This window comes from Neospora caninum, chromosome XII (assembly GCF_000208865.1).
Source record: "Neospora caninum Liverpool complete genome, chromosome XII".
Taxonomy (NCBI): Eukaryota; Apicomplexa; class Conoidasida; order Eucoccidiorida; family Sarcocystidae; genus Neospora; species Neospora caninum.
Genome location: NC_018398.1, coordinates 5794973 through 5810519, shown reverse-complemented (window position 1 = coordinate 5810519; position 15547 = coordinate 5794973). Strand labels below are relative to the sequence as shown.

General features: G+C 56.0%; 3 protein-coding genes across 3 annotated transcripts; 1 reads left to right on the top strand and 2 right to left on the bottom strand.

The window, feature by feature from the left end:
• Positions 1-248: 248 nt before the first annotated feature.
• On the bottom strand, positions 249-2537 carry NCLIV_067790 (conserved hypothetical protein; the record flags this gene model as incomplete). Its single annotated transcript, XM_003886331.1, has 4 exons — positions 249-413; positions 742-873; positions 1323-1481; positions 2004-2537. The coding sequence occupies 4 exons, from the start codon at positions 2535-2537 to the stop codon at positions 249-251; spliced, it is 990 nt and encodes a 329-aa protein (XP_003886380.1).
• A 1585-nt stretch (positions 2538-4122) lies between these two features.
• Positions 4123-6197, top strand: NCLIV_067780 (putative geranylgeranyl transferase type II beta subunit; the record flags this gene model as incomplete). The annotated part of the gene is made up of 2 exons (XM_003886330.1): positions 4123-5291; positions 5615-6197. 2 exons carry the CDS (start codon positions 4123-4125, stop codon positions 6195-6197), a joined length of 1752 nt encoding a protein of 583 aa, XP_003886379.1.
• A 3163-nt stretch (positions 6198-9360) lies between these two features.
• Positions 9361-14230, bottom strand: NCLIV_067770 (putative zinc-finger-Ran binding domain-containing protein; the record flags this gene model as incomplete). Its single annotated transcript, XM_003886329.1, has 3 exons — positions 9361-10709; positions 11132-11420; positions 11813-14230. 3 exons carry the CDS (start codon positions 14228-14230, stop codon positions 9361-9363), a joined length of 4056 nt encoding a protein of 1351 aa, XP_003886378.1.
• Positions 14231-15547: the final 1317 nt, after the last annotated feature.

Genomic DNA, 15547 nt, shown 5'->3' with positions numbered 1-15547 from the left:
CTTTGCCGTCTGACGCAAAGCCAGTCAAGGCAGTTCGCGCATCTGAGGCAGGAGAGACGACGAGAAAAAACCAGGTGTTGCTTGCTCTCTAGCATCATGACCCGCATATATATATATATATATATATATATATATATATGCCCATAGACATGCAACTACATATATATATATATATATATTGACAGAGCGAGAGAGGGAAAACAGACATGAACGAAATGTCTTTCTTTGTCAAGAGGCGCGCTGCTTTTCTATTCTTCCAAGAGAAGACCTGACGACACAGCAGCCATCTTTCGGGAAGAGATGTAGGAAGGCAGCTCTTGACGCGTGACCCAGCCAAAATCTGTGATGGGGCTATCCCGTGGAAGTTGAATGTTTTCGGAGCCTGGAATGTGGTGAGCGCGGTAGTAGAAGATCTGTCGACGCACAGACGAGAACAAACGCGCACCAGCAGAGATGGTAAAGAGACACCAGACGATGAAGCGACAGAAGAATACAGTGGCGTTGGTGAAATAGAAGACGCGACCGACGAGAGAAACACAGCCGGGCAGAAGCACGAGGTGAAAAGCATAACACGAAAACTGGCACCATGAAGCGCAGTGTCAGAAGGAAAGGTGGATATTGGATATCAATGTCAAACGGGCCTTTCTACAGCCTCTCCTCCGTCCCCCTCCCTTTCTCCCCTTACGTTAGGAGTCCCCCCCCCCCGCCTCCCCCCCAAGAGGAGAAGGTACGGGAACCTACCTTTCGGCCCAGGAGCCCCGTGCTTGCGTATTTTCTCGGATTCGCTCGTTTGTCATACGAGAAGGGCGAGTAGCCAAGGAGATAGGGCGCGTACGAGTTGCCTAACTGCTCGGCGCAGAGACGCTTCAGTGTCTGAGGAAGCGGGATGCGCATTCACGAGACCACATTATCAGTCGAATTCGAAGGGTCCAAGACGAGCTTCTTACCGTTCGTCGCCGCCGTGCACACCGCGAGCAGAGAACAAACGCCCGACAGCTCCGTGGCCCTCGACAAGTCTTCCCTCAGTCTGTGTTGATCTCCCTGGCTGGGCGGCTCCAGTTCCATTCCTCCACCTTCCACTGTATACACCGTCTTTACCTGGATAAATAGATATAATTCTACATAAATATATATATATATATATATGTGAAAACCAAGATGTACATCCTCGATCGGCTGTGTGCTGTCCAAGTCTCCATATTTGCTGGCCGTGGAACTTGGAAGTTGCGGCTACAGAAGGCACCAGGTACCGCGGCCGGAAGAAAAATCTGAGACTGTAGGTTTGCGCGGCATGGCCCGTGTAAGACCCAACAGCTGCTTACGCTCCTCATGGACTGGCCATGGATGCGATCCTCGAGAGGGAACTGCCAGCTGTCTCCGTAGCGGACAATCAGGTAGAGAGTCTTTTCAGGCTCTCGCTCCAAGGAGTGGATGCCTTTCTCGTCGTGCCCGCGCCCCGCACTCTTAACTGCGCTACGGGCCTAAGAACAACAGAGGTGGGGCGAGAAGCGACAGAGACGGATTTAAAAGATTGAAACGGAGATCGAAAGGCAGGTCGCAGGAGAGATCGAAAGAAAGGTAAAGAGATAGACAGAAAGATAGAAAGCGAGTCAGAGAGATAGGGGAGATAGAGCGATCGAAACAAGAGAAACGGAGAGAAATGGAGTTAGAAGGGAAGATAGAAACCGAGATAAAAACACAGATTGAAGAGATAATCGCACGGGGATCTCGAAAAGGTGATAGAATGGAAGTGAAGGAGAGGCGGCGCCGACGTCGGCGCAAACAGAGGTGAGAATGAATGGGGAAAAGATGCAGAGAGAAAGGGTAGAGCGGCCGCGAGACACCTTGGACAAGCGTATCGAAGGAAACGGGGGCAGAAAGGCGCATTCGCTTAGAGGCCGAGAGCGTGAGTGGCACGCGACAAGGAAAGGACAAAAGCAGGCTTCGAGCGGTGCGTCGGGTTCGTCTCGAGTTCCATGCCTGCCGGCCGTTATCGCCCTCACCTCCTGATCTGTTTTCTTCGCGTCTTTGTCCCTCTGCACTTCTCGCTTTCCCGAGAAGCCTTCCTCACTGAGGAGGAGTTCTAGCTCAGAGACCTCCGCGTCGCCCGTCTTGGAAATAAGTTCTTCTCTCTGTTTCTGAGCTTCCTCGGTTTCGAAAAAGTGGAAGGGAAACTTCATGAAGGTGATGTCGTCTGACAACTCGAGACCGTTCTTCGTCTTCGCTTCCCACTGTTCCTTGAACTCTCGCCACCGTGTCTCGTACACCGGCTCTTTGTACACCAGAGGCAGTCTGTCGACACACAGGGCGGCCTGGATTTTGTAGCCTGCATGCAGCGAAATGGGGTACGTCGGCGGCGGGTCCGAGAAGAACAGAGAGAGCCGCCTCGCAGCTGACGAGAAGCGCCGAGGCCACTCGCCGCGCGCCGGAGACACGCGAGAGCGAGAAGCCGAAACGAAGCGAGAAGACGAAAAGAGAGACGAGGCAGGGAGGAAAGAAGAAGTCAGGGGGGAGGCAAAGGGCGACGGCGCAGGCATCGATTCGGGCAGGGACGAGGAGACTGGGGAAGCACGTCGCCTCAGACCTCCAGTTGCCCCTGGGTCGACACCTGAAGCATGCGGCAGTTGGATCCGCGCAGTGGACGCCGAGGCACACGACGCATGCGAGCGGAGAGGAGAAAAAGAGGAACGGAGGTACGAAGCCACGGCTATAACGGAAGAGACGCGCGATGGAGAAGGCTGCTCCGGGAGGCAAGGATAACACTGGGCAGAAAGAAGAGACGCGTTCAGGAGAGACAGCGACGCGCTTTGCAGACTTCCGTCTTTCAGGGGATCACATGCGTGCGGCTGGAGGGGGGAGGCGCTCTGGAGCCTCCGTAGACAGGTGAGATCACGGACCGCCTCTCTCGACGGGAGAGAGATGTGAGTCAGAGGACCGACGGCATGCGAGTCGCCTGTGAAGAAACAGGGATCATGAATGAGTTTTCGAGAGACAGAAGCCAGTTTCCGCCGCCGGCGGAACGAAATTCGAAGCGGTTTCCGGTCGCCGAGGAACGCTGGCGAGACAGCTAGACGCCCCATGTCTCCTGTATACTTTTGTCGATATTCATTTATGTACTTAGACCTATCCAGGCACAGCGCACGCAAGTACGCGAACGTGTCAAATGGAACAGAGAGGCGTGAGATCTGTTTTTTCTGAACTCGGAGAAAACAGTCGAGATGCGGGGCGAGAGAGAGGGGGGAGCGGCAGACAGCACACATGCACGCGAGACCGAGGCGACAAAACCAAAAGAAGAGACAGCACGGAGAGATGTTCTATCAAAGTGTAAATCGAGAGGAGCAGAAAAGAGAACTGAAAGGACCCGAGAGGAAGTGAACGAGAGACTGAAGAAGCGGAAGAAAGATGAGACAGGCGGAGATCGACGCTGCCCAACACTCGTTTGCGGAGGCGGCCGAGCAGACAAGTGGAAGAGAAAGAGATTGTGGCGAAAGGAGACACCGCTGCAGCCGACAAAAAGGTCGCCTTAGAGAAAGAGAAGAGAACTGCGTGGTGCCATCAGTCAGAAATTGCCCGGATTACTTCCGCCATGTCATTTGTGTGCTGGCTGCTGACCTCGATTGATGCTACGTGCATGCGTGCACACATGCATGCGTAGCATGTGCAGGCCGCGGTTCTGATTTTCCGACGGATCCGAGGGATTGGACTTTTGCAGGAATCTGCTCCAGAGCATCCGTGCAACTCCAACCTAATTTTTTTTTATCCAGTGGTGCAATTTCAAAGACCGTATGAGATTTCATGGCTTTTGTGTCACAAGATCACGGCGAAGTTCGCCACTTTCAGTACGGCCGACCGGTGGAGCGGCTATGGGCCGTCGCTCTTGTCTTCAGGTTCGCACCCAAGTCTTTTTCGTCCCGCTGACGAATGTCCCTGTTATCCGTTTGCCCTTTTCCTTGGATGTTTAAGATGGGCGTCACACCACATGTACCTGTGCAGAAGTGTGGTGGAGTGCCAACAACGTCTTGAAAGCATTTCTGGCTCCGAGAAAGCTGCAGAGAAGAGTTTGTCTTCGATCCGTGTTGTTTTTGCGGATGACAACTGTTTTGTGTCCAGTGGCCCGGGCGAATGGAGATCCCTGTCCCCTTGTCTGCTGCTCAGCACCGTCGCTTCCTGCAGCGAGTCCTGGTCGCAGGTTTAGAAACACTCCGGAAAGGAGGCTCGAAAAACGCGGCAAGTTGTTCAAAACTCCCGGCGGGGGAAAGTCATCTCGCTTTTCACAAGCCTTCTGTTGGAGAAGAAAGCTCGCGTGACATGACAACCTCTCTGGAGGCAGACGCATTTCTGCTGAGTGGTGTCTACTGGACCCTCGCCGGTTTAGCAGTCTTAGAGGACAGCAGGCAGAGTGACGAATACGGCGACCAAGACGAGCAAACGACCCGCGCGGAAAAGGGGCGAATTGCGTTTGTGGACGACGCACAACGAACCCTCTTAGTCGATCTTGTAATGAGATGCAAAAGAACACTTCCCTGCCGTCTTCACGTAGAAAACGTAGAAAATGGTTACCGTTCGGCGTCTGTATCTCCCCAAGATACGCGCTGTGCCTGCTGCGTCGGCTTCGCGCCACATCCAGATCCCAGTTACCCGGCAACGTGTCTATCGACCCTGAGTGCTGTGCAAATACTTGTACTGCTAGGTAGAGCGGGCCCTTCCAATTTACCGAAACAGCTACTAATTCGAATACAACGTTTTCTCACGCGCTTGCAAGACCCTAGTACCGGGGCGTTCAAAAACCGATGTACCAGTTTTCCGAGTAGCTCAGCCGAACCGGACATACGATTTGCTATGTGTGCAGTCGCTTGCTTCCAGCTTACGCAACTGCTCATCAGTTATAGTGGTTGTAATGGACAGATAAAATGCATCCCAAACGCCCTTGAAACTGGAGAGGTAACGAGCGGCAACACGTGCAAAGATGACGCAGTCTCGAGTACGGAAGGCGGTTGCACCCAAGTTAAGCGAATTAAGACGCACTGGTGTTGCCTGCCGAGTCAGTGGACTGTTGCCGATCCTGGAGACAACGAAGCCGCTTCAGGCAGTTCCGATTCGAGTTGTCGGGGTTATATTGACATCGACCAGCTATTCGAGTGGCTTACTCGCTGTCAAAACCTTGATGGTGGCTTTGGATGCGCTCCAGGCTGTGAGTCTCACGGCGGAACGACTTTCTGTGCCGTGGCATCACTTTGTCTGATTGGACGGCTTCCCCAGTTACCGTCGGTCGCACGGCAATCTCTGGAAGGGTGAGTATTTCGAACTAAATGCATTTTCCGTTTCTCTCGTTTTTCCAACATACACAGCCTGCAGGAGAGCAGAAACAGGTACATGTGTTGCGTCTCAACTGAGATTAGTGACTGCACGGTACAAAATAATAAATGACATGTTCTTAGCTGGGCCAATACTTGCGCAGTACAGTCTATGTAGCATAGAGTAGAACGTATCGCGTCCGAACTGCACTTTCGCGGAAATGGAGGAACCTCGCTTTTGTGCCCTACAGACACGAATGAACTAGACTTTTGTACGTCGAGTAACCTTGTGTTTGTGGTTGCCTTCCGCTTCGGTGCAGGTGGTTAGGCGAGCGACAGGCGCAGAGAGGCGGCCTCAACGGTCGGCCAGGGAAAGACGCCGATTCGTGCTATTGTTGGTGGATTTTAGCTACAGCCTCGATTATGGATATGGATCTCTCTTCTGTATATGACATCCGAAGCTTGAAGCATTTTGTCTTATCATGCCAGTCGGAGACTGGCGGTATATCGCGGGTACCAACACAGACTCGGTCTGGACGGTGTACTGCCGTGGCCGCCGCTCACGAACTTGCGGGGAGCCTAGAGGACACAGCTGGCGACCAAGTGGCCGTGGATGGGGTGACATCGTTAGAAACCGTAGATGGCAATTTGGGAAACGCACTCGAGAATGAGACCCCCGGAATTAGTCTCTTTGGAAAGGGTCGTTTGGAATCGCACTCTGATTCACCAAAAACCCCTGACCCTTTCCATACGTTTTTCGGTTTAGCGGGCCTTTCCATTCTTGTTCATGACGGGAAATCACCAGACGTGAAAAAATCTGGTCTAGATGATTCTTTATCCGGCGAATTGGCGGCCATGAATCCTCTGTTTGGACTACCGATTAACTCTTTAATAATGATGTGAAACGCTCCTGAAAGAGATCCACCACGCACTCATTGTGGACGAAAATAGATACACACATTGTTTGTCAGCTGCCAGTGGTCGTCTTGATAGTAGGCCGACAATTCAGAACAAAAAACCCAATACAATCTGCCCAGCTTGTAGTGGCACGACTCACCCTTCCACTAGTACTGCCTCTGCGCATTTAAATTCGTTCAATTTTGAAGCCAATAAGCATCGCACCACTTGTACGTTAGCGTTGACACTAGAAAGTGCATGTTGTTTTACTCCACGAAGCTCGAGAACAGACACACTCAGAAAGACGACGGTGACACGGACTGTGTGGCCTTCGAAAAAGCAGTGACAATTTCTCAAAAACACCAACACCGTCAGATTATGCTGGATGAGTTAAATAAAACAGGGTTGAAGAGTGTAAATATTGCGTTACGGTTCGATCGCAAACCACGGAGATTAAGAAATTGTGGTTTTGGCCTCGTGAGTGCCTCTCAACCACGAGCTGAGTGCTTGGGCGGTAATCATATCACCGCATTACCAGTTAACGTGTAAAGCATTTCCCCAGTTCCGACGGCGGTACACTTTTGGTCTCTCTATCGTTCGCGACGCCATCGACCTTATGGTAACAGGCTGAGTTGTTTGCCGTCTCCAGAGCTACTATTCACCTAATCTCTATTGGGGGTCAGACGTGACGCGACCAGTTTTGCCGTCGCGAAAAGAAATATCCGCAATATCGGATGGTTCCAGTCGCATTACGGCGAACTGACGGATCTAGAAGAGACACTGTTCAGCGAGAACGAGTTCTGGTGTGCGCTGAGACTCGTGAACTGAAACTGGGGAGCTGGGTATGAACACCCAGATGGAATGGGGCGGGCACATCTTATTTCGGTTTTCACGATACAGCTAAGACCACCGAATGAGTCAAGCACCCGAGAACGACTTCGTGTGCGCGCATCCAGAACAGGAAAGACCGTTTTCCCTACACCGGCCGACAGACACTGACGACGTAAAGGAACCCCTGTGCAAGAGTACTGCGGGTCATGTCCACGAGAAATGTGGACATAGCTGTCGGTCACCGGCTTTTATCATTTCCCCGTTTCCTGCAGAGCGACGCCATGAACCAGAGCATCATCTCTGGTTCAAGAGGCACTGCGCCACGACGTAGGCAGCAGCCTAGAAAACCCTGAATAGAACAGACACTCTCGTACCAACTGCCTGCGGAAACTCGGATGGGGAACGAGGAATAATACCAGGACACCTTTGTAAGCTGAAAGCAGGAAACCTACTCTTGATCAGAGCCGTGGACAACGGACGGACAGCCAATCTGACTGTCAGTTCGATACAACGCGCTTTTCGCCTGACTGTACACACGGGGCATGCGTCCACGTACGCAAATGAAAAACATAACCACTACCATACAAGAGCCATAGGGACGAATGGATTTCCGCTCGATCCACAGGCGCAGCCTGAGATGGCCAAGCTGCCTCACCCTCTCTGCATTTAAGGATCGACACTCAGTTTGGCCGTGTGCCCTACACAAGTGAGGACTCGCGAGACACAGCAGCCCAGCAGCAACCTTCACTTCACAGTTCAAAATATGGACTCTGCCGATCATGACGCTCTTGACACGCAGTCGACGGGCGCGTTACACCGTACCACGCCTTCATCGCTTCATCACCCCCGAACGAACGGCAATAGCTTGCTTATCATTTCCGTCAAACAGCGCTCAGCGCAGCATCCTGTGCAGGTGGGAGGGATTCCTATGTGGGGACAGCCGGCTGGCGGCACCGGAGAAACTCGCCCATCCGCAAACATGAAAATCCACCTGTCGTTTGCGCATTAGTGGCATGCCCCAAAAGGATGGCGACCGTCTACCCGGAGCTGAGACTACGTTTGAGGCTCCCCCGTACAAGAAAGATGAAATCGAGACATATCGAGTGAGGGTACTCCGACACAAGGGACAGACAGACGTTGCTAAAGGTGGAGCAGCGAGTAAATAAAGTGATGCATCGACGGCAAAGGACACACGGCAGCCGAATTGCAACTAAATGGTACATCCTTCAAAACATCTGTAAAACAATTTCTTGCCTTGGTTCTTGCCGGTGTCGGCATCAGCGGAATCGCAGTCCATGGCTTCGAGAAATCAGGTCATACATACACATGCACGTCCTTGGACAGAGCGTTGCGCTGCCCATCCAGAAAACAGAAAATGGGCAAGAGGGGCAAACAAACGAAAAGACGATGTACGCGCTCGAGACTCCAGACCGTTCTAACTCAAAACACGCATCTCTCCGCTTGGGTCAGCCAGCCGTGCGATGTGGAGACCAAAACACGACACAGCCTATTCATATACGCACCAGCAGTCGACTGTCACCCAGAAACGGATCTCTAGCAATATCGCCCGCAACACATTCGTTCGAGGGAACCACAGACTTTCGATTCGTGGTCACGTCCTCACAATTGCGAATGCACTCTGAAGTTCAGGAGGACCGAACACGACCGTGAATCCACAACCTTCCTACGTTGATACTTGTGTGTCTGTGCATCGGTTCGATGCATACTGGAATCGAGGTGAAGCTGCAGCTTATCTCAAATAAATCCAGCTGCGCCACCTCCAAAAAAGAGTCCGGAGGTTTGTCACTTTCGGCTGATTCAGCAATCCTTATGACCGAAGAACACTCAGGATGCTGACATGGAAACTGTCCAACCGAACTCGGCCCGGACATGGGACGTGCACTAGATATTTCACACTGCGTCTGAACACGATGTAGCGCCGCGTGTGGAATGCCATCCTACACCATGCTCCACAACAGAACGACGGACGTTCCCCTCTACGCCTGTTCAAAAAAGATTTGAAAAGAAAACGACTACGCTGATCCGTTGGCAGTCCAGCCTTTGCGGTACGGACGAGACGGTAAAGGTGATTAACAACGCAGCGACAAGGATCCAGGATTTCAACTGTCCTCGGCACGTCCACCGACGTCTCGATCTCATCCACCGGGCTTACCCCCGTGCTGGCGAATGAGCCTTTCTTTAAGCACGCCAACCCCGCCGATATTTTCTTCAACGGCTGAAGCTGGCGGGTTCCTTACACAAGGGTGATGTGGACATCCCGGACTTTTGGCGAGGGACGAGCGTTTCGCCCACGAGCACAGTTGGCTCTGCGGTTTGTTCATGGCGTCGCTTCGCTGTCGTCGCCCGAGCTGACAGGAGAGCTGACGTCGTCTGCTCGTGGCGAGGAGACAGACGAAAGAGGACCAGAAGTCGTGGATGTGACGGACGGTTTGCCACTAACTGTTACATGGTTGCCGCCTCCGGCCGACGCTGCGGATTCATTGCCTGCTTGGGTCCGACCTTCCGCGGCGTCCACGTCACAGACCTCTCTCTTTCGGTCTCCATTCCCAAGCTTCTCTTCCTTGCCGGTACCGGTTTCCGGGCACGTGGCCTGCGTCACACCCCTGTCGGAAATAGAGAGCTTTTTCGCTCCCTTCTTTTCGTCCACGTTCACTGACCTCAGGACGCCGGAGGCGCCTCTGGCGCCCGCCAGCGGCTTCCCCCCCGTCACGTCTTGCTTTGCTGGTGCACGGACACTTGGATGCACAGGAGGAGGCTGGGGCGTGGGCGGAGGCGGCGCAGGCACTCCCGTGGGGCCACAGCGCGCCGGTCCGCTCGCAGCGAAATTCACTCCCGGTCGAAGGGCGTCCGCGTGAATGCCTCCAGTTTGCACGTTGCTTGGAGTGGTGCTCGGAGGCTGGGGAATGGCAGGTCTTCGAGGGTCAACAGCAGGCAGCGTTACCTGGCTGCCGACGACTTGTCCCTGTACACCCGACACATTCAACCCTGCGGTATCTGCAGATGCCAAACCCCGAGTCGCAGACGAAACGCCGTGTCCAGAGCCCCCGACGTTTCTATTTAGGCTGAAGGCCCCGTCATGGCCCTGAGCGTTGCTCGCGCTTCCAGGCACGGCCGAGAAAGCGGAGACGGTTCCGCCGCCGAGCCTGTTTAAACCTTGGCCCCCGCCAGCCCCCTTTTGCAGTGCAGGCGACGTGCCTGCGTTGCCGGGGTTGCTGCTCCCGTTCTGGAGACGCTTCAGAGGCAGGTCCACGCCAGGTCGCGAGGCGAGAGTTCTGTACGTCTTGACATGCTGGTGATACACCAGCTTGGCATATTCCGCGACGATCGCATCCCCCTGAGGGCCACGCACAGCTCCGCACTTGTTGCATCGGAATCGCCGTGGGAAGTTGACATTCGAGCAGCTTTCACACACCCAGTTGCCGTTGTGGCCACGAATGGGGAGATTGCCAGTTGACCCGCCTGCGAGCGCTGAGGCCCCGTCGACTCGTCCAGAGAATCCAGGGAGTGCGCGGCCTCCAGGGCCGGTCTGCCTGCCGGCTTGAGGCATCGACGCATCTACGACGGCACACATTGGATCGCCGTAGATCTTCAGGAAGCTGCTGGGATTCTTGAACTCGTCAGGATGGGCCAGCATTGTCGGCGCCGAAAAGTGCGGGCCTCCAATGCCTGCGAAACGCGAGATGAGACACAGCACACCGGAGAGGGCGAAAGCCCATAAAGACCCGGCAGGAAGAACGCATAGGACGGATCCTACGACACCCGGAGGCATTGAGAGAAGGGACGGCAACTACAGCGTCCAAAAGTGTTCAGCCAATTTTAAGAACCTGAGACCCATGCGTTCCATCGACGAGCGAATCTGACGAACGCGCATTCCCTGGGGTGCTGCCGGCCAGTCGTATGTCAGGAGCTCAGAGAAAACGTGTGAAGTGTCTGCGAGGAAAAGTCTGCATCTCTGCTCCAAAAACACAGCACACAACTTGCGCGGGCCTCCTGTTGGGCACATCGCCTCACCACAAAAAACGCAACGCCGGCGTCTCGCCGCCTCCGTACTCAATCCACGTTCTTTCGCCGCTCTCGAGATGACTCACCCTGTGTCCAGTTCGCATTCTTCGGTTTCTTGTCATCGTCGCTGTCCTTCCCTGGACCGGCGTCGTTTTGCTTGCCTTTTCCGCCAGGTCCGCTGTTTCCCCGCAACCCCGCGGATCCAGGTAAATCGTCCTCAGGACTGCCGACGCCTTGCGGGGGCGGCGCGAAGCCGAGAATGGCGAGGGATGTGCGAAGAGCCTCCGCAGCTTTCGCTGTTGGGTCGTTGTACCCCAGCACTGTGAAGTCACCTACGAGGCGGTCAGCAACCTCCTTTGCCTTTAAAAGAAGAACCTGGTGAGCAAAGCAGACGCGAGAAGAGGGCGGGATCATTGGCACACAAACGAGAAATGCGCCGGAACGACAGCTCCCCGTGGAGTGCGCTCCTCCACCTGCGCGAGGACGCAGCGCAAAGACTGGAACCGAGTGTATGTACTCGCGTATACAGGGCAATGTAGCTACGATGCCTCGTCCTGCCACATTGAAGAGACACCTCGGGCCGCCTTTCAAACACACACGCAGCTCCACGCGTTTGTTCGTTTTTCACCCGGGGCCAGCAGCCTCCTCAATTGGCCTGGGCCCCGTCCACGAGAACTTTCCCGACTCCATCGCCGCAGTGCATCTCCCGGCGGGACAGATTGTTCGGACGATCTTTGTCTCGTGCCCTGTCGACGATTCCTTCCTACCTGAATGGGAGAGAGGACAGAAGGAAGCAGCGCGTCGATGCCGGCCGAATTCGCAGTGGACGAGAGCCCCAGACCCTCGAGGAGAGCGCTGACGGGAGACTCCTCCTCTCCCACCATGACCGAAGGCGAGGACGACGCAGCGCGCAGGAAGCTTGCGCAGCTGCTTGTGCTCGTGTCGCCTTTCATCTGAAGCAGGGACGAGCCGGCCGGATGCTGCAAGGCTTGTAGGTGTTGAGGGAGCGAGCTCTGGGTGCTCGGAGTAAGTGCATTGAAGGAAGAAGTGGAGGCGCCGCCGGAAGTTTCCGGACCGTTCCCGACGGGGAGAGGCGCATGACCTGGAAACGTGGACACGTCCATCCGTTTCGGGTCACATCTCACACTGCTGTTTCGCGCTCTCCCTGCTCCGTCTGGGAATCGGTGTCCACCGTTCTTTCCCTCCTTTGAGTCGGCAGCTGCAACGGTCAATCCATTGCCAGGAGTCAGGTCCACCATCCCCGGCGGCGACTCGCGATTTGGAGGACTCCCGCCTCCTGCCCCCACGGGCCCAGTCGCCAGCAGCCTGGCCCCGCCATTCGAGCGACTGCTCAGGCCGTTCGTCCCCGTGGTGGGGCTGCCGCCGTTTGTGCTCGAGTTGCCGTTGCTGTCTCGGCCTCTGCTGCCGGGGGTGGCGACGCCGCCGGCGATGCCCGAATGGCAAAAACTGCTGCGGCCGCTCACAATCGACGAAGGCGTGGCGCCGGACGGGCTTCGGCAGTCACTCACAAGCGAGAGACTGTCGACGGGCGTTACATCGTCTGTGAAGAACGTGGACTGCGGCGCGCTGGCGAGCTCCTGAAAGACAGTCAGGTCGACGCCGTACGCGTTCGGGTCCTGGAGCAGAGAGTAAGTGCCCGGCGTGCTGCTCCCCCCGTCAGCTAAGTTGCCGACGCTCTGCCTTAAACCTGTAGAACTGGAGTCTCCGAGGAAGTTTTGGCCTGGAGTCGACTGGTCGTCGAAGCTGGAGAGTAGATTTCGTTTGCCTTTCAAACTCCCCAGGCCCGTCCCCAGCGCACCCAAGTCGGGAATGAGACCCGCGGAACGGCCAACGCAGGCGTTCGGCGCGCCGTCGCCGTCGAAGGAAGCCGAGGCAGCGAGCGAGGGAAAAAGGCTCGCTCCCACGACGCCCGGCGACGCAGGGTGCGCTCGGCCCATGACCCCGTCCTCGATGGACGTCAGACTCGTGGACGGGGACTGCACACTTCCACTTGGAGTCCCCCCGTTCCCTCCAGAACTCGCCTCGAGGCTGCCGAGCAGGCCAGGCAAAAGGGAGGCGGCCGCCACTGCCGCCGCAGCTGGATCCTCGTAGAGATTTCCGGTCGACCCCGAGTCGGAGGCGAGGCCGGCGCGGGAGTTCCCAGCCACCCTGCCTCCAGAAAAGTACGGCGAAGTCGGAGGGTTCTCCGAAAGCAGCAGCTGCTGCCGCGACTCCGCCATGGCCGTAGCTACCGCCGAAACTGCTGCAGCCGCCCGCTTCGCTTCCTTCTTGTCCTCGACCCTTTTCTCCGCCGCCGCTGCAGCCGCCGTCACAGCGGCGAGGAGCACGTCCCGTCGCAGCTGCTGGATCTGGAGATTTTGCACCGAGCACGTGCCATGTGTGCCCTGGCCCAGAACCTGAGACGCACTGGCCTTCTGCGCATTTCCGCGCTTCTGGCTCTGCATCTTTCCACAGCACACGCACCGACCCGGGAGACAGCCGGCATTCAGCGTCGAGCAATAGCGGCATCGCCAGCCGCCGGCGCCGCGAGGCGTTCCTGTCCCCTCAGGCGGGCCCTGGAAGCTCAACGAAGAAAGGCCGTGGGAAGACGCGGGCGCCACGGAACCAAGTCCCGCAAGTCCACTGCCTCCAAATACACCTGACTGAGAGAGGTGCCCGTTTCCGCGGCTCGCCGAGGACGCTCCACGCTTACCGTCGGCGCCCCGGACACTGTGGCTGCTTCCAGAACGCATGTGCGTGTACATCTCCTGAGAAGGGGGTGGCGGAGGGTAGTCGCCTTCTGTCGAGCCTCCGCTTTGCGGCACAGGCTCCAGAAACGCGGGCGACGAACCCCCCGAGGTTCCGCTCGGATTGCCGTTCCCGCCGGAAGGCCCACCGCCAGAGTTGCGAGCAAGCTTCTTCAGCGCTCGAAAAATGTCTCCCTCGGTCACTGGAGACCGCTGAAGTTGTTGGCTCAGCTGAAGATGCAGCTGGAGAATGGCAGCCGCGTCTGCGTCTTCAGTCCTTCCCGGAAGAGCGGCGACCGACGCGCCAGGAGACGCCGCAGCCTTGGAGCTGGATGGGCACAGCGTGGTCGGCGGGACCGGGGGTACAGGCGGCGCCGACAAAAAGAGATTCTGACGCGCCGCAGCGTCAGTTGAGAAGTACGGCACCGGCGCACTCATCGTGAGAAAAGGACCGAAAGGCAGATCGGCAAATCGGCCCCAGGAGGGCTACAAACCGAGTATGCAAAAACTGAGCGAGGGCTGGACGATGTGGACACAGCGAAGGTGGGAAGAAGGCTGCGGCACAGCGACAGATTTCTCGCCTCGGCACGCCCGCGCAGGGGCTCTCGGTGGAAACGTTCGCGAGGAAACGCGCAATTCGCTCGCACACAGACACACACGCACGGCCGACAGCCTACAGGGTCGTGAGGGCGAAGCACGGCCGCAGGGAAGCATGAACGGTGGAAGGAAACGGAATGAAAAGACACCTTGCACAACGCGTCAAAGCAGACGCGCCTCGGTCGAGCGGTCACCTCGGCACAGGGGTTGCGGAAGCACGAGCAAGCACAGAAATCGGCTTCCGAAGTGGGCTCGACGGAAGAGACAGGCACGCAGGGGAGGCCCCTGTAACTCTCCGAGAACTGCGGGGCCAGGTTGCACGCAGAGCAGCTGAACAGATCGCTGCGCCAGCCTGGGGCCCACAGTCGATACAGGTGCGACTGCCACCGCCGTAGCCCGCGGTTGAATGGGGAAAAGTAAGGACACTACGGCACGACTCAACGCGATCTTGGGAATTGCAAGCGTCGGAAACAAATTGGGGAAAAACAAATACAAATCGCAGATATTACAAATGGAAAAGTGACCTGGAAGCGAGACACGCGAATTGGCGACACACGTCAGAGGTCCAGGGCGGACCCGAAAGCTCGTCAAATGCAGTGGACTTTGGCCAGGGAGGCGTTTCTATTGCGTGCACACGGCCAACTGATTTTCACAATACAAGTCGGCTCCCAGAAAGAAACGTCTCTGGGGAGCGAAACGCGGAGGAAACCAAGAGCGATCCTTCCCCGAAGACACAGTGCGCGAGTCACAGAGCTCACAGAATGACTTGGGGACGGAACAGGCAAAAAACTTCACTTCTCAGAACGTCGAACCGAGTGCAAACGTGTTCGCGCCAAGCAGCCAGATTGCGTCGCTGCGCGCGAGTGAGTCAAAATCAGGGACAGCCCAGTCTTTACTCTGAGAGAGGGCGTTACACCGGTCCCGGGCCTCACATCGACAGCCTTGTTTCTTGTTCCCAAAAAAGCTGAGCAAATACGCGAAAAGGGTACAACACACAAATTCGAGGTCGTTTTACCGTTCTCAAAACCAGTAACTCAATTTCCTTGACGCGGAAAGCACTGAACGTTTCCTTCGAAATACGATAACCGAGGTAACAACCTCTGACCTAGCCGAGGCAGTAGTCAGGAGAAACGCGGAGCGTTCTCATTACCGAAAAAC